The sequence below is a fragment of the Notamacropus eugenii genome, chromosome 1 (genome assembly GCF_028372415.1).
Source record: "Notamacropus eugenii isolate mMacEug1 chromosome 1, mMacEug1.pri_v2, whole genome shotgun sequence".
NCBI classification, from domain to species: Eukaryota; Metazoa; Chordata; class Mammalia; order Diprotodontia; family Macropodidae; genus Notamacropus; species Notamacropus eugenii.
Genome location: NC_092872.1, coordinates 726,446,568 through 726,465,285, shown reverse-complemented (window position 1 = coordinate 726,465,285; position 18,718 = coordinate 726,446,568). Strand labels below are relative to the sequence as shown.

General features: G+C 43.8%; 1 protein-coding gene across 2 annotated transcripts in view; it reads left to right on the top strand.

The window, feature by feature from the left end:
• Positions 1-441: 441 nt before the first annotated feature.
• USP39 (ubiquitin specific peptidase 39) overlaps positions 442-18,718 on the top strand; it is a 35,026-nt gene continuing 16,749 nt past the window's right edge. For both annotated transcript variants that reach the window (XM_072636962.1, XM_072636961.1), the window contains exons 1-7: positions 442-1,371; positions 3,694-3,763; positions 5,176-5,270; positions 7,137-7,273; positions 8,057-8,209; positions 11,049-11,274; positions 17,696-17,773. In XM_072636962.1, coding sequence (XP_072493063.1) covers positions 924-1,371; positions 3,694-3,763; positions 5,176-5,270; positions 7,137-7,273; positions 8,057-8,209; positions 11,049-11,274; positions 17,696-17,773 — 1,207 coding nt within the window. In that variant the 5' untranslated portion in view covers positions 442-923. The remainder of the gene's footprint in view (positions 1,372-3,693; positions 3,764-5,175; positions 5,271-7,136; positions 7,274-8,056; positions 8,210-11,048; positions 11,275-17,695; positions 17,774-18,718) is intronic.

Here is an 18,718-nt window from a genome sequence, read left to right as displayed (position 1 = left end):
ATTCCAGTGTCTTTGCTAAGAAAACTCCAAATGGGGTCACAAAGAGTTAGACATGACTGAAAGATGACTGAACAACCAAAATTCCTATATCTTTTACTTTTGATACGATGAAGCCTTCAGACTGTCCTGTGACTAATTTTGGTGGGGTAGGCTGGACTCCTACCCATATATATTGATCATAGCTCTAGAGATGGAAAAGACCTTGGACCTCTAGTCCAATTTTCCACATGGATAAACTGAGGCCCAGAGAAATGTGAGTGACTTGCTCCTGGTCACACAAACAGTAAATGTCAGAACCAGGATTTTAGTTAAGGGCCAAAGACTCCAAGGTCAAGGCCCAAGTCAATCACAAAGAACTGGATTGTTGTAGACACTCATTCTTTTGGTGGGAACTATGATTTCACTGGTGTAGGGAACTAACTTCTTGACAATCAGTCTTTTTTTTTTTTTTTTTTGGTTTCTGTTTTCATGTCATATGCTTAATTTTCTCATTTTCCAAATGAATACCTTTATTTGTCAATCAGTCTGTTGACTTTTTTTTCCCATACTTAAAGTACTATTTGTCATACGGGATGGCTCTCAGGGAGGGGAGGGGCTGTTAAAATAGTGATGTTAGAAAGAGAAAACATAAATCAAAATTATTTTTAAAAAATTGGGCAATGGGATGTTTTCGCTGCCTCCATCGCAGCCTTTGAGGGACAGGACAGCATCATTCCATTATGCCTCATCAACCTAAGTAAAAATTTCTCCAGTCCTATGATGTTACCCCAGCATCTTGGGCCACTTAAGGGCTATCTGGCCCTTTAAATAAGAAACTGTGGATGATGAAGATGATTGGCCCATTCAGCGTCCGGAGCGGTGGGGCGGGAACCAATGAGAGCATCCAAGAGTCACACACGGAAGCCTGGGAAGCAGGTTTGTAGATGCGGGCCACAGCGCTAGAACCCTCGAACAGACGTTGCAGCGGATTGGCCAGAAGCGCTGCGGCTGATTGGCCAGCTGTGCTGCGCAGGCGCGGCACCGCGAGTGAGACCTCTGCGCCTGCGCGGAGAGGCGGCGGGGGCCGGTGGCCGGAGGGGATGTCTAGCCGTTCGAAAAGGGAGACGCGGAGCTCCGCCCGGGGCAAGCGGGATGCGGAGTCCCGGAGCAGCTCCAGTCGGTCGAAACGGGAGAGGGAGCGGGATTCGGACGGCATGGGGTCTCGGGGGAGCCCGGTGCGCGTGAAACGGGAACGGAACTCGGAGCCCGCGGCGCGAGACTCCTCGGGCGGGAGCGTGCCCGCGCTCGTGCCCGCGCCGCCGCTAGTGGGTTCGCGCGTAAAGCGGGAGCGCGAGGCCGACGAGGACTCGGAGCCGGAGCGGGAGGTGCGAGGTGCGCGGGGCCGGGACCGGGGCGTCCCCCATCCCCATCTCCATCCCCATCTCCATCCCCATCTTGCCAGCCCGGAGCTGGAAAGAGCCTCTGAGGACGGCCATCCTTTCCCCTTTTTTGTCCAGATGGGGAAACTGAGGGCCAGCAAGTGCTTGCTCCCTGCCCGGTTCTCGGGGTGGGGAAACTGCCCTGCCCGGCTACGTCATTACCCGCTAACCACGTGCAATTTAAATCCAGAGGGATGTCAGGGAGGAGAGGAAGGTCCTGGTCAGGTGGCGCAGTCCAAAGGGGCCTCGGATAGTGTCCGCTTGAACGGAACCTTGACCAAAGTTGGGGTGACATCCTGCCCGTCTCAGCGCCGGGGCTTGGGTGCAGCCCACCCTAAGCCTTCCCTGTGTTCTCTGCCTTCAGCCACATATTCCCTCCAGGGTTCTGGCCCCCGTGCCTTCCTGTCTTTGCTAGTGATCGATTTTCGACAGTTTTACTTTTTCCTTACTTGTTTGTGTACATGGGAGAGGAGGAACGCTAGACTTGAAGTCGGGAAGCTCAGGTCCCTCTGATCCTGGCCCTGGGGGACTGTGGGCTAGTCTCTTAATGTAGGCTCTCTTAGAGAACGTATATTAGAGCTAGATGGATGTTGGGAATTTCGACGCCAAAAAAAGTTGTGTCCTGCAGCAAAATGTAAGCTCCCTCTGAGGATAAGGGACTCTTCTATTTTTGTGTGCTCAGCGTTGAATACATTGCATTGTAACTAAAGGCGTGTTAAAAAAAATTACCTTTTCTTTTGTCCTTAAAAACCATCATAGATCATAGGTCAAGCGGGGATCTCAGAGGCCTGTCCAGTTTACTCTCATTTATAGAAGGGGAAACTGAGGATCAGGGAGGTTGAGTGACTTGGAATATGATATACAGGTAGTAAACCTCATAGATAGGACTTGACTCCAGATCTTCTGATTCCAGAACCAGAGTTCTCTCCACTTTTATAGCATTATCTAATGTGATCTTTTTTTACTTTTCACTCTTAGTATTATTATCGTCACTTTAATTCAGCTCAAGCAACAAACATTTATTAAACACTTACTATGTGCCAGGCACAGTATTGTGTTCTGGGGGTCAATGACAGAAATAAAAGTCCTTGCTTTCAGGTAGCGTATATTCTTTTGAGGAGATTTAACATATAAGGAAAAAAAGTGTGTGTAAATCATTTAAAGGTTTGCAGAAAGTAGTGTACAAACGTTAATTTGTTTGACACAACAGTCCCATGACGAAACAATCAGGTGCTATTATTTCATTTTACAGATGAGGAAACTGAGGCTGAGAGGTTAAATGACCTGCCCAGGGTCACTGTTAGGGTCTGAATTAGGATTTGAACTTGGCTCCCAGGCTTGACAGGTCCCTCGTGCCACCTCGCTTCCTAGATTAGATACTCTTAAGGGTGGGGATGGATGAAGAGTACATCTATATAAGAAAGGGTGTGACGAGGGCCAAGGAAGCATTTAGATAGAATGCTATAAGAAATTTGTGGAGAGAAGACCTTCTAGTTGGGAGGATAGGGAAGTCTGTAATAAACAGAGGCCACCAGAGCTGGGCTCGTAAGAACATTTTTTCAACAGGAGAAGGTAATATGTTCTAGTTCGGATGGATCGTAAAGGAAGTAGAATGAAATAAAATTGATCAGGTTAAAGTAAGTTGGAGTAAGATTCTGGACAGCCTTATATTAGAAGCTAAGAATTGGATTTTATCCAATAGGCCCTGAGGAACCAGTAAAAAATTTTGATGGAGGCAGCATATTGTAGCTGGGGCACTGGATTTAGAGTCAGAGAGATCTGAATTCAGATCCTGGTGCAGACATACGAGCTATGTGACCCAGCACAAGTCACTGATGCACTTTGAGGCTTCACTTTCCTTATCTGTAAGATGAAGGGATTGGACCTAATTGCTTCCAAGGGTCCTTCCAGTTCTTACTGTGCCCTGTGGGTGACTTGTGCAGGAGGAAGATGGTTTAGCAGTTCTGTGGAGGATGGATGGTAGAGGTCAGAGGCCTGTGCCCTGGCCCAGTTCAAATGCCATTAGATGATGGTGAGAGGTGATGAGGTACCACTGACCTTAGATTCCCCTTGGTGGGGTGTGGCTGGAAGAGGTTACATTCTCATTCCAGGACCCCAGTCCCTATTCAGTAGCTCCTGATTTCCTTTCCTAGGAGGTGCTGCAAGGTTCTCTGTTTGACGCGGCTGTTGCGCTGACCTCAGAGCCTCTGGTTTCCCCCTTCTTTGTTTTCTGCCTATCACTGACCTTTGTTGTAATTTTGCATTCTCTTTTTAGTGCGATATGGACGCTTAGATGCTGAGGATCGAAGGAGCCGCCATTGCCCCTACTTGGACACCATTAACAGGTCAGTGAAGCAGAGAAAAGTCGGGTTTATTGGGCAAAAAGAACATTGTTGGTCAGAAGACAGCATTAAGGCTGGTCTGGAAAAACATAAAAAACATCCTGAAAGCCTTTTGGGCTGCACGCTGTCTGTAATTATTGACAGACAGTAGAGCTCCTTTGGGCAGCAGAAGATTTGTCTCTGCTCTACTTTACAGCCCACTTTGTGGAAGAGTGGACGTGCGCCTGACCCAGAACATAAAGGAAATGGGCTTTTAGCTTTGATAGAGATGGGGAATGTGGATCGTTTACAGACCCTGGGGTTCATCCAAAAGCTGATGAGTGTTTGGTGGATTTGAATGATGTATCAGAAAATGAGAACAAAGTACCAGTGATAAGAGTGAGTGGAGTCTCTTATTTCTCATGCTCACCACTACTTTGCATACATATTAAAAAATCCTCAGGTGTGTGAAATATGCCCTTGCTATCCTCATTTGTGATCTGTGTCTTGTTCTGGGCTTCACCATAAATGCCACTCTCCCCTCCTCCTTTGCCCCTGTTGTAATGCCACTGTCTCCAGGTCCTCTTTTTATTTCTTGAAACTGTTATCTTCCTTCAGGGCCTAACAGAACTGGCATCTTCTCATCCTCCCAGCTGTTGGTGATTTCCCCCAGCTTTTCTGAAAGGCCTCTCCACCATCTTTCTTTGTTTGACCTCTGCCATAATTCTGCAAAGCATCATATACTCCCAGTAGTTAAATGCTTTGAGAGGAGGAGGGACTGTATCTTCTTTGTGTCCTTAGTGCCTAATATAGCACCTTTGATACTTCCTTTATTCCCTTTCCCTCTTGCCCCCAGATCTGTCTTAATTAGGGGGCACAATCGAACAACAATGAGATCCTTTTTATTTAATTTCAAATCTTGTGCTACTCTTTGATCATCAGTCTGGAGTTAGGGGTCCTGGAGTAGCCAGCCACTTTATTTATAGATGAGGACAACAAGGCCCAGGGAGGAGACGTATCCTTGCACATTGGATACACGGGTCATAGAACCATAAGAGATCATGAGTCTACAACTGGAGAGGGCTCAGAAGCCCATTTTGTGTGGTCTTCTCATTTTAAAGATGAAGAGACCAGCCCAGGGAGACCCTCTTTCAGCTTGTTATGATAGCAGCAGGCATAGAGGACTGCCCCGTGTATCTGGTCCAGGTGCCTTGGCACCTGGTAGATTGGAGTAGGGGGTGGGTCTGTTATGGAGGCTCAGTGTATGATTGGACAGGAGGGGCCATGTGTAGAGCAGATTTGTGGTCTAGAGTACACGCCACATAGCAATAGCAACAGATTTGTGACCTTCCCTGAAGTAACACAGGTCCTAGAGGACCTCAGCTTTGGCTTAATATTTTTTCATTCCTGTTAATTGTTTTCCTCTTGTCTTTTAGGAGTGTCCTGGACTTTGATTTTGAAAAACTCTGCTCCATTTCGCTTTCACACATCAATGCATACGCCTGCCTGGTGTGTGGCAAATACTTTCAGGGTAAATATACCTTGTCAGACCTAGAACTTCTCTGTCGTGGTGGCAGATCAAGGCCCACCAAAAGGAACACAGGTGTTTTTAGCAGTCCTTTCTAGTACCTTTGGGACTATTGGCCTGAGTTTTCTGAAAAATAGGTAATGGCTTTGCTGAGGATCCCTTTGTGGAGGAACCTCTCTTAGCCATTCTAGTGATGAGCTTGAGTACTTCTGCTCAGTCTTTTGCCAGGTTTTTATCCTAGCATTCTTCTGAAAGAACTAAAAGACGTGCTTGCTCCCCCCAAGGAGCTTAGGAGGCCAGGCAGTGGGTCATGGCATACTGACCTGAGCAGTGTTGAGCCACTGGACTGCGTCCTCATAGAAGGGATTGGCTGTCCTGAGCTGTGACCGCATGAGTTTGGCTTTAGGCTCAACTTTCAGGACAGGGAAGGAATTACACAGGTCATATGGAAACCAGCTCAAACAAGGGCCTGAGAGAGATGAATGTGATGTATTCTGGGGAAATGATTAACAGATAGTCTGGATAGGGGAATGAAGGGAGATAAGGTTGGATACTTACAGATTTCTATAGAAATAAGATAAGGTTGGATACTGCAGAGGGCAGTTCATGGAGGGCATTCAATCCAGCTTAATGCACCAGGCATTTATTAAGCACCTCTGTATAGCAGGCACTGTTAGAGACTGAGGGTAAAGAGAGTGTGAAAAATGGCCTCTGTAGCTTCCATTGACTAAGAGCCAGGTGGAGGAGTTTCAGCCTGATGAGAGGGTAGTAGGGAGCCACTGTAGGTTGGAGGCCTGGAAATGGCATAAAGAGCATAATGTTTATGTCCAATGACTCTTGTGGCAGTATGTGCACAGATGAGAGTCAGAGACCAGCTTGGAGATCAGCAGGTGTTTGAGACCAGGGTGATGAGAGTACAGGAATGGAAAGGAGGGGATATTTCTTTTTTTCCCCAAATTTATTAATTTATTTGTTTTCAGTTTTTAACAATCACTTCCATAAGTTCCAGATTTTCTCCCCCTGCCTCACCAAGATGGACTCTATACATACATCCCTATTAAACACATTTTCATGGTAGTCATGTTGCATAGAAGAATTGAAATAAATGGGAGAAACCATGAGAAAAACAAAACATAACAGAAAGAAAATAGTCTGCTTCATACTGCATTCTGACTCCACAGTTCTTTCTCTGGATGTGGATGGCGTTGTGCATCATGAGTCCTTTGGAAATGTTTTAGGTCCTTGCATTACTGTGAAGGACTAAGTCTATCAAAAACAGTCCTTGCACAGTGTGGCTGTTTCTATGTATAATTTTCTCAGAGAAGGGACTCTTTCAAAGGAAGAAGTGATGGGACTTGGTAAGATTTGTTCTGAATGGAGAATGGAAAGTCAAAGAGGATTTTAAGCTTTCTAGCTTAAGAATTACGCAGAAAGGTTTTACTATTGGAAAAATGGAAGTTGGGGAATGAGACTGATATTGGAAAGGGATGAAGAATCTTGTTTTAAATCTGTTAAGTGGAAGGTTATAAACAGTGTAAGTTGGAAATACAGGACCATAGTATTTTGGTGAGAGATCGGGGCTAGGAGGAAGGTAGGCCTATTCCCCACCTTTCCCCTGTGCCAAGGAATGCTTTCACAGTATTTCTGTGGCAGAGGTGGGGGGTTAGAAATCTATAGAAAGGAATTGATTTTTCTGAATACTAAACCATGGGGAATTCCTCTCTGGGTTCTGTCTACAATTGGGGATAGAATAATGTTTTTTTGTTACTGAGCGCAACGTGCTAATATTGAGGAGACCTGGGGGAATCGGCCCCTTGAAGTTGTTTTGCCAAATCCCCTACTTTAACGTCCTTTCCTTCTTCCCCCCAGGACGAGGGTTGAAGTCTCACGCCTACATTCACAGTGTCCAGTTCAGCCATCATGTTTTCCTTAACCTGCACACCCTCAAATTTTACTGCCTTCCAGACAACTACGAAATCATTGACTCCTCACTGGAGGACATCACCGTATGTGTCACTGTGAAGGGTGTCAAGTCTCTTTGGGTTGACAGAGGTCATTTCCCTTGTGTACCAACTTACCTCCATGTCCTAGATGGAACCCACATGGCCTTGGGGCATCATCTTTAATGTGTGAGGAAATGGATACAATTGGTATCCAGATGTTGGAATCCTGGGAATTTGTGGCTTGTGTGATGTGGAATTAAGATTCCACATAATTTAATGTTGCTGATGGGACTGAGGAAGATCAACATCATGCTAGGCCATGACGTGGAAAAATATTCTCTGAAAATAAGTTAATTTATCTTGTTGAAGTGAAGGTTAGCATTTGAGCTCATGAAGACTGCAAGGTGATGTGCTAGACAAAGTGCTGGATTTGGAGTCAGGATCACTTGAGTTCAAATCCTGCCTCAGGCTTTTAATTAGCTGTATGATCTGGGCTAAGTTAGCATCTCTGCCTCCATTTCTTCATTTGAAAATGAGGATACTCAAACTACCTCCCACATAGGGTTGTTTGAACGATTAAGTGAGAAAACACATGTAAAGTGTTTTGCAAACCCTAGAGCACTCTATAAATGTGCTCTTATCATAATTAAGAACTTGCTTCAGTGATAAATCACCAGCCCTGGTGGAAGCCTTCTTTGGGGTGCTGTGATTTGAAGATACAGCTATGATAGCTGTCTCTTCTTACCAGGTCCTTCTTTGTTAGGGAAAAACATTGAGGGGTCTTTTGAGCCCCTACTGATTTTAAGGAAGATTATACCTTTGCTGATTTTATATTTCTCTTTGCAGTATGTCTTGAAGCCCACGTTCACCAAGCAGCAGATTTCAAACTTGGACAAGCAGGCCAAGCTGTCTCGGGCTTATGATGGTACCACATACCTGCCTGGTATCGTGGGACTGAATAATATCAAGGCTAATGACTATGCCAATGCCGTGCTTCAGGTAGGGCCAGGAGTAAGACTTTGTAAAGGAGAAGTTAACTTTGGAGTCAGGTGAGAGAAGGACCTCACCATGGTTCTGGCCTCGCTGCTAGGACTGTCTGACCATACACGAGGCTTGACCAGGGAATACACTCTTTCATTGGCCCACTGGGCCATTGGTGAGAGTCTTCTGAGCCTGTGGCCTGTGGCGCTTTGCTTGGTCCCTCCTCGAGACCTGCAATGAGGTCTGTTCCCCAGTACTCCTTAATTATGGGACTTTGGACAAACCCTTTAACCTCTCTCAGCCTTGACTTTTTCAGTTGTAAATTGGGGTACATAATGTTTGTACTGTCCATGTCATAGCGCTCTCTTTAGGAGAGTGCTTTTGTAAGCATTCTAGAGTTGTTGACTCTTACTGCTGCTGTTGCTGCTACAATCACTTCTCCTACCATGCTGCTAAATCAGGCTGAGCAGAATGGATCTGGGAATTTCCTGATGACATCAAGGTGATGACCAGAGATGACTCAGTGTCTTGGTTATGGAACCTCAGATTGTCCTGAGTGTGAGATGTTAACTTACTCTTGCCTCACTACTACTTAAAAAATAGCTAATGCATTAGAAACTTAACCTTAGTGTGAATGTAATTATATTTGTTGGGTAATTATTGACATTTCACTTGATTTCAGTACACAAAGTCACAGAATCAGAAAATCGAAAGAGTTGGAGTAGAATGTAGGCTCCCTCTGGTCTAGCCCTTGATGGTTACCTTGCTCCTCCTTTCCCTTTCAAGAGAGATGCCATGGGGCAGCTCAGAGAAAGGCACCCAAAATAACCTGCCCTTTAACTTTTTGACTTAAAGGGGGAGAAGCTGAGGGCCCAAGTCCAGGATCAGGCAGGATTTTCCCCTGGGAGCCTGAGATGGGGGAGGAATTTCCTGGGGATAGTATGAGCTGCTTCTCTTTCCTGCAGACGCTAGCCTTGGCCAGTGGGGGTCGACAGAGAGCTGGAAGTGGAGACCCTGAACATTTCCAGACTTCATAGTGAACAGTGATAGGATTCAGCTTGTTAGGAACTACATTTAAAGTCATTAATTTTGGTGCTTAAAGCATGACCTTAACAGCCACATTTTTGTCTCTGCCCATTCCCCTTCACTTCTTTCTTTTCTTCTAATACACCTTCTTTTCGTCTTCATCTTTCATAAAGGCCTTTCCAGATTTCTTTCCATTCCTCATTTGGTCATTTTTTTATTGTATTATACTATTCCATTATATTAATGTCAGCACATCAGTATGGCGGGCCTTTGTCATTTCAGTGATATGGAAACAGGGTCCATCAGTACACATCTTAGTCCATTTATAACCTAGTGATTCCACCCAGATTATACAGCCCAGAAGTGGGACTCAAAGCCAGCTCCCCTGACTCAAGGGCAAGCACACTCTCCTCTGCCTGCTGCCCCTTGGTAATGATGGTACATTATTGGGCTGCAGTTCAGCTGACCACTCCTCTTTTTCTGGACATTTAGGTTACTTCACTTTTTTGTAATAATGTTTAATGTGGCTGTGAAAATCTTTGAACAGATAGCCCATTTTGGGTTGTTTTTGATAATACTGTGAGGACACAGGTCCAACAATGGAATTATGCTGTCACAGGCACTAGGTGGGTCACTGGATAGAGTGCTGGGCCTGGAGTCAAGAAGATGTGGGTTCAAATGTGGCCTCAGACACTTTCTAGCTGTAACTTTGGGTGAGTCACTTAACCTTTGTCTGCCTCAGTTTCTTCAACTGTAAAATGAGGATCATAATAGCACCTACCTCCCAGGATTGTTGTAGGGATCAAACGAGATAATACTTGAAAAGTGTTGTTTTCCAGGTTAATAAATGCTCATTCCTTTCCTCACACGGAAGGTGGTCATTATTCTTGTCACTCCCTGGCTCACTGCCACATCACTCTCCAAAACAATCGTCTAAGTTGGTGATTGTACCAGCATTGACTGAGTGTGGCTGACAGAGTGGGAAGAATTGTCCAGAGATCTTGGTTCAGATCTCCTGTGATGCTCAGTCTGTTACTTTGGGCAAAGCCCTTGATGGCCTCTAATGTCCCTTCCAGCTTTGATCCCTTATTGATAATTTGCATTCATTTCAGCTGAAGTGCATTCATTGATAGGAAACAGGTCACAAAGTGTAGCTAAAGCATTGGTAAGTCACAGTCACAGAAGCCAGGAGGTTTCACCAAAAGAAAGCAAGCTGAGAGTAAAGAGAGTCGTCACATGTGGGAAGGAAGTTGGGGTGCTGATAAGGGACTCCATGTCTTGGTGGGTGCAGCTCTGTTTGGAAGGCCCCAGCCCTTCTGGTTCTTAAGGGACTTAACAAGGTTGAGTTATGACCCTCTCCTTACTTTACTCACAGTCTTAGGTTGGTCAGAGAACCTGAGCTTGATGGAAGGGTTCCATGTGAAAGAGAGGCATTTTCCTGGGTTTTAGAGAATTTTTGTGCCTGTGCTCCTCCTAGTTCCCATGAGGCAGTGCTCATTGGCACCCCTATCTTAGCTCTCCTTGCCTCTGGAGGGTAGTGGAAGGGGGGCAAAGGTGACAGCCTACATCCAGTGCTCATGTCCCCAATAGCTCTGGGACACACATTCCCTCGAGTGGGCTCTCTGAGGCAGGGGAAGTGGCAGTCTTTCATCTTCCTTCGTAGCTTAGAGTGCCAGTGAATAAATGAGACTTCTCCCTAGGGGCTGATTTATTTTTTACCCTTTTGGGGACGGTCACAAATTGGTTTGTAAGCTCTCGGGTAAGCAGAGCCGTCATCCTTTGGAAGTGCTGCAGAATCTTTCCAGGCTGACCCCGGATGTTTGGGTTCTAGGCGCTGTCCAATGTCCCACCTCTCCGCAACTATTTCCTGGAAGAAGAGAACTACAAGAATATCAAGCGTCCTCCTGGTGACATCATGTTCTTACTGGTGCAGCGCTTTGGAGAACTGATGAGGAAACTATGGAACCCGCGCAACTTCAAAGCACACGTCTCTCCCCACGAGATGCTCCAGGCTGTCGTTCTGTGTAGCAAGAAAACTTTCCAGATCACTAAGCAAGGTGAGGAATGAGATCTCCTCCTTTGTGTGTGCTTGAGCTGGAGTGCACACGAGGCAGTCAGGATTAAATGACCTGCCCAGAGTGACACAGCTAGTGAGTATCTAAGGCTGGATTGGAATTCTGGTGCCCCTGACCCCAGGGCTGGCGCTGTATCCACAGTGCCACCTAGGTGCCTTCTTCTCATCTTTTGTCATGGCCCTCAGACCAGGGGATCTTGGAGAGGAGGGAGAATAGAGTCCCACCATACCCTTCCTGGGAGCCTGAGAGTGTAACTGGAAGTTCCTTGTCTGTACTTCATGAACTGTGCTGAGGTTCTTGAGATACAGCAGAAGGGATGTGCCAACTGATTACACTGTTTTCAACTCAGACCTCTTAAATTCAGCATGTCCAAACCCATGCTTGTTATCTTTCCCCCAGGCCTCCTCCTTCCAAATTTCCCTATTACTGATGAGGGCTGTGCCATCCCCTAATCAAGATCACAACCTAGGAATTGCCTTCAACTCCTTACTATCTCTTACTGTCTCCCCCCTACCCCATATCTGTTGCTAAAATCTATTAATTTCCCCTTTGCAACATCTCTTGAGTCTGCCCCTTCCTCTCCTCTGATGCAGCCACTCCCCTGGTGCATCCCTTATCACCCCAGGCCTGGATTATGGCAATAGCTCTTGGGGGCTGCCTGCCTTCATTTTCTGCCATTCTAATCCATTCTCCATTCAATGACCAAAGGGATTTCCTTAAAAGTCTCTGACTGTGTCATCCCCCTGCTCAATAAACTCCAGTGTAAAGAGTTCAACTTAAATAAGTCCCTTACACTTTCTCTTTCCTCTTTACCTCTTCATACTTTTCTTGATTCTTGTATTTGAAAGTCAGGTTTTCTATTTAGCTCTGGTCTTTCAACAAGAGTGCTTGGAAGTCCTCTATTTAATAAGATCCATTTTTTCCTCTGAAGTATTGTACTCAGTTTTACTGGGTAGGTGATTCTTGGTTTTAATCCTATCTCCTTTGATCTATGGAATATCATATTCCAAGCCCTCCAGTCCCTTAGTGTAGAAGCTGCTAAAGGTTGTGTTGTACTGATTGTGTTTCTGTGATATTGGAATTGTTTTTTTCTAGCTGCTTGCAATATTTTCTCCTTGACCCGGGAACTCTGGAATTTGGCTACAGTATTTCTAGGAGTTTTCCTTTTGGGATCTCTTTCAGGAGGTGATTGGTGGAGTCTTTCCATTTCTATTTTACCCTCTTGTTCTAGAATATCAGGGCAGTTTTCCTTGATAATTTCTTGAAGGCTCTTTTTGATCTAGACTTTCAGGTAGTCCAGTAATTTTAACATTATCTCTCCTGGATCCATTTTCCATGTCAGTTGTTTTTCCAGTGAGATACTTCACACTGTCTTCTATATTTTCATTCTTTTAGTTTTGTTTTATAATTTCTCGATTTCTCATAAAGTCATTAGCTTCCATTTGCTCCATTCTAATTTTGAAGGAATTATTTTCTTCAGTGAGCTTTTGGATCTCTTTTTCCATTTGGTCTATTCTGCTTTTTAAGGAATTCTTCTCCTTGTTGGCTTTTTGGAACTCTTTTGCCATTTGAGTTAGTCTGTTTTTAAGGCTGTTATTTTCTTCAGCATTTTTGGAGGTTTCCTTTAGCAAGCTGTTGACTTGTTTTTCATGATTTTCTTGCATCACTTTCATTTCTCTTCCCAATTTTTCCTGTACTTCTCTTACTTGATCTTCAGAATCCTTTTTGAGCTCTTCCATGGTCTGAGGCCAATTCCTATTTTTCTTGGAGGCTTTGGATGCAGGAGCTTTGACTTTGTTGTCTTCTTTTGGTTGTATGTTTTGATTTTATCACCAATGATGCAAGAAAATACCTCTTCACTGAGAAAATAAGAATCTGTGATCTGTTTCTTTTTTCCCATTTGCTCATTTTTCCAGCCAGTTACTTGACTTTTGAGCACTTAATAAGTGGAGTGCTCTAGAACCAGCCTCTGCTTCAGCAGTGACTGGGTCCATGGCAGGGGTGGGGCTGAGGCTGGGACTGGACTGTACCACCCTCCCCTGCCAGCCAGGTGAGAGACCCTTCCCACTGACCTTCAAAGCTGTCTTTGGTGTTTGTGGGTTGAGAAGTTTGAAAACTGCAGCAGCTGTCAGCAGTTCAGTCCCCTAAGGCCTGCTCCAGCTCCATCTGCACCAGCAAGTCCCATGCCAAACTGTTTTCCACTCCCAGGTGGCATGGTAGATCCTTACTTTTGATCTTCCAGATTGTCTTGGGGTGGAAATTTGCTTCCATCTGTCATTTGTGGCTTCTGCTGCTCTAGAATTTGTTTAGAGTTATTTTGTACAAGTTTTTTGAGGGGTTTTGGGGGAGAGCTTGAGCAGGTCCCTGCTTCTACTCTGCCATCTTAGCTTTGCCCCCCTATTTCCCAGGATTAAGAAGCTAAAACACCTCATATGTTAGAGGTGATTTAAACCCACCTGCCATGATTCTGTCACTTCAACTCAGAATAACAAACAGTACATCATGAAACTTGAGTGAGAGCTACATCTTTACTGTCTCTTGACAAGAGACTCCCTTTCTGCATCACTGTGGATGTGTTAGATGAGACTCTCCCCTGGTCTTCCTCTCACCTGCCTTGGCTTGTGGTTAGAGATTGGAAAGTGGGAAGAGAATATAAGCCATTACTGTGGTTCTTGTTGTTTAGGAGAGTTGTTGTTCAGTCATTTCAATTGTGTCTGATTCTTCATGGGTCTTTTTTGGCAAAGATTCTGGAGTGGTTTGCCATTTCCTTCTCTAGCTCATTTTATAGTTAAGGAAACTGAGGCAAACAGTTAAGTCACTTGCCCAGGGTTACACATATAGTAAGTGTCTGAGGCTAGATTTGAACTCATGAAGATGAGTTGCAAGTGCTCTATCCACTGCACTATCCAGCTGCCATTTAGGACAGTAGTAGCAGTTATTATAGTAGCTAATATTTAGAATAACCCTTTTTAAGGGCTAATATATTTACATATATTACTTCACTTAATCATTTCCTCACAACAACCCTGTGAGATATTGTTATTTACCCCCACTTTGTAGTTGAGAAAACTGAGGCATACAGATGTCCAAGTGACATTGCCCAGGGCCACACAGCTAGTAGGTGAGGTGGGATTAAAACTCAGGTCTTCCTGACTCTGAGACCAGCAGTTTATCCATGGAGTCCCCAGTTGGATGAGAGTGAGTCAGTGTGGGTTCGTGGGGAGATCCCCAGACTTGAAGTCAAACACTTCTGGCTTGAATCTAGTGATCTGACCCTGGCTAAGGCACTGCTTGTCTCTGTAGCTAGCTCCTCATTTTACAGACATAATTGTTATGCTGTACAGTCATAGTTTGAGGGTTGGAAGGGACTTAGATGATCAGTAGGCCAACTCAAATGCAGAGGGAATCTCCACTCTCATATACCCAACAAATTTAGTCATTCAGCCTCTGTTGGGAGTCCTCCAAAGATGGAGAGCCCAGCATCTCTTGAGGCAGCCCATCCCCTGTGCCCATGCCCCTTTGGGCAGCACTAGTTCATTCTCTGCCACATAGGAGTGTTGGGAGCAAAGAACTTTACTGGAAAGGGTCATATGCTGGTCTGGTGCAGTCGGAGGCCTTCCTTGTTCAGGGCCTTCATTGAGAGAATGTGAGGTTAACAGGTTGTGTGGCAGATAAATCTGTGGTAAAGAAGACTGGGAAAGGCTTTGGGCAGGGTGGTGGTGGTTACAGTATAGAAGGGGGCAATATTTGGAAATAAGCACCAATCCCAGGAACTCCCATGACCATTTAGCATCTTGGAATAACAGCTGATGGAAGAAGGGCCTTGATGCCTCATTGTAGAGACCTAGATGGAGGGGCAGGAAATTGTTTAATGGCCCTGAGTTCTTGTTCTTCTCAGCCCACCCTCAGAAGAACAGTTGCAGAGGTTGTTGTTGTGTGGGTGCTTAGGAATGCTTGTGGGATGACCGTCCAGCCCTTAGAACAAGTGAGGGAACTTCAGAGAAGCCTTGGTGCATTTGGGCTCTTGTTCTTCCCTGGATATCATCACTAGAGATATGGGTAAAGGCAAGGGAGAGGAAACTGGAAGTACATTGGCTGGTTTTAAAAATTTGCTTCTTTTTTGAACTCAAACACCAAACAAAATGAGCATATGTATATTACATAATAGAAAGGAAAACATGAAATGGCAAAGCTTTATGTACAGCTTGCTTTAAAATATATAAAATAAATCCAGCCTATAATTTTCAAAGCTGACCTGCTTTTCTGTGAGTCTTTCTGGTCTTCCTTCTGTTTTCAAAAATTTTATATGTGTGCATTTTTAGTGAACATAAGTCAATTTGTCCCTCACTTCTGTCCTCCACCATTAAAAAAAGAAAGAGGAAATCCTTGTGACATGCATAGTCAAGCAAAATTCATTTTTCCAGTAGGTGTGTCCAAAAAGTTTATCTCATTCTGCACCCTGAGTCTCACTTCTTAGGAGCTAGCATGCTGAATCATGGATGACCTTTGCATTGATCAGAGTTTTTATGACATTTCAGAGAGTTATTTTTCTTTTAATGTTGTTAACATGTACATTGTTCACTTGGTTCTGCCCGCTTCACTCTGTATCAGGTCCTCCAAGTCTTTCCAGAGTTCTCTGAAACCATCCTTTTCATCATTTCTTACAGCATGATAATAGTTCATTGTACTCAAATACTGTAATCTATTCTACCATTTCCCCCTTGATAGACCCTGTTGCTTTCTAGTTCTTGCTGTTACAAAAATGATGATGTGAATATTTTTGTACATACAGTTCCTTTCCTTCTTTCTTTAATCTCTTTGAGGTAAAGGCCTCGTAGTGGTATTGCTTGCTCATATAGTGGCACAGTTTAGTTATTTTGGGAGCATAGTTCTAAATTGTTTTCCAGAATGGTGGCACCAGTTCATGTCCTCACTAATGTACCTGTTTTTCTACAAGCCCGACATTTGCCTTTTTTCCATTTTTGTCAACTTTGCCAATCTGATGGGTGTGAGATGGAACCTCAGAATTGCTTTAATTTGCATTTCCATAACTATTAGTGACTTCTGGCATATTTTCCTGTAGCTATTGGTAGCTTGGTTGATTTCTTCCTTGAAAAACTACCTCTTCATATCCTTTGACCATTTATCAATTGGGGAATGACTCTTATTCTTATAGATATGTATCAGTTCCTTAGATACTATGATAATGGTACCCATAAGAGAAATTTTCTGCAAATTTTTTTATTTACCTGTTTCCCTTTTAATTTTAACTGTATTAGCTTACTTCAAAGCTTTAAAAGTTCTGAATTTTGAATTTTGTCTATCTTATCTTCTGTGATCCTCTCTATCCTTTGTTGGTCATGAAACTTCCCCTTTCCATAGAGCTGAAAGGAACTTTCTTTTTTGCTCTTTAATTTGTTATGCCATCACCTTTAATATCTAAATAATATATTCATATTTGGAGCTTATCTTGATATATTTTGTGAAATGTTGGTCTAGATAATTTCTCCCAGATTGCTTTTCAGTTTTCCCAGAAATTTTTGTCAAATACTGAGTTGTTAGTCCAAGAACTTTGCCCTTTGAGCACCTTAAACCCTAGGCCCTTCTGAGTGTTTGTTTTGTGCATTCTGTATGTAATCTCTTCCACTCATCAACATTTCTATTTTTTAAAGAGTACCCGTTTTTTTTGATGATTACCACTCTGAAATATAGTACTGCTAGGACCCCTTCTTTCCCACTTTCTAACCCTCCTTGTTTCCTTTGAATTTCTTGTTCTTTTGTTCCTTTTGATTAATTTCATTTTTACTTTTTCTAGTTTTATAATTCTTTGGTAGCTTAGTATGGCATTTAATAAATTAATTTAGGTATTGTTATTTTTATTATATTAGCTTGGTTTACTCATAAATAATTATCACTTCCCCTATTATTTAGTTCTGTCTTTATTTCTGTAATTCTGTACATTAAAAAAATATTAGGTGAGAGTACAGGATATTTCAGCCCAGGATTGGGCCATGGTATTTTTTTCCTTCTCAACAGGTAGGCCCAGGTCTATTACTGCCCTCCCCTTCCAGGGGAGAGCTTTGGGTCGGGGAGTCAGGAGATCTGGGGGGTCTTGGACAGTTTGATAACCTGGTCCCTGTCTCTCATCTGTGATCTTATCTGTTAAGTGAGAAGTTTGAACTACTTGAGCTCCAAAGTCCCTTGTACCTTTAAATCTCTGAATTGATCAGTGCGTACTTTGAATCAATGTACATCTCACTCCTCTGTAACACCTAACAGACCTGAATGTGTAAGTTGGTTAATTACCAGGTACTGGCTGACTTGTATTTTGAGGAAGATGTTGGTTGTGCTTTCAGTCTGGGTTTCTCTTAAGACTTGACCTTTTCCACTTCTTTCCTTGCAGGTGACGGGGTAGACTTTCTTTCCTGGTTCCTGAATGCTTTGCACTCAGCTTTGGGGGGGACAAAGAAGAAAAAGAAGAGTAAGTTGCAGTCTTGGTGAAAAGAGCTTCCCTTTTGTTGTGTTGGCTTCCAGGACTGTGAGCTTAGGCCCATCTTCCCTGGCTGGGCTGCTGGCTTTCAGAATGAGGTCCTATTCTCATGGATATGTCAAGTGGAGTTGAAATTGACATGTGTGGGGGCTCTCAAAGCTCTGGTGCTGGACCCCCAGTGCTTTGTCTGATTTCTAGGGTTAATTCTGGCTTTGTAACCCAAGAGGGCCATGAGGTGTAGGGGAGAGAAGGCACCAGCCTGTAAGGAGAGCACTGGGGCTCCATGCCTATCTGCTGACACCTTGCTTTGGCCTAGTCATTTCACTTTGAACTAGACTGTCTTTAAGGCCTCTTCCCACTCAGAAGTTTATGTTGAGGCTTCAAATCTCATTGTAATAGAATCTGATTTGGGGGGTGGAAGGCACATTTCTTTTTTTTTTTTTTTTTAGTAATTCATCTATTTTTAGTTTTCAGCATTCACTTCCTTAAGATGGCATGCAATCTGATATAGGCTCTACCTATACATTCATACTAAACATTTTCACATTAGTCATGATGTAAAGAAGAATTAGGACTAATGGGGGGAACCAGAAGAAACAAAACAAAGAAAGAACAAGAGAACAAATAGTATTCTTCCATCTGCATTCAGACTCCAAAGTTCTTTTCTCTAGATGTATATAGCATTTTTCATTGGGAGACTTTTGGAGTTGTCTTCAATCCTTGCATTACTGAGAAGAGCTAAGTCTATCAAAGTCAGTCCTCGCACACTGTGGCTGTTACTGTGTACAGTGTTCTCCTGGTTCTGCTCATTTCACTCAGCATCAGTTCATATAGTCTTTCCAGATTTTCCTGAACTCTACCTGCTCATCATTTCTTATGGCACAATAGCATTTCATTAGATTCATTTACTACAACTTGCTCAGCCATTCCTGACTT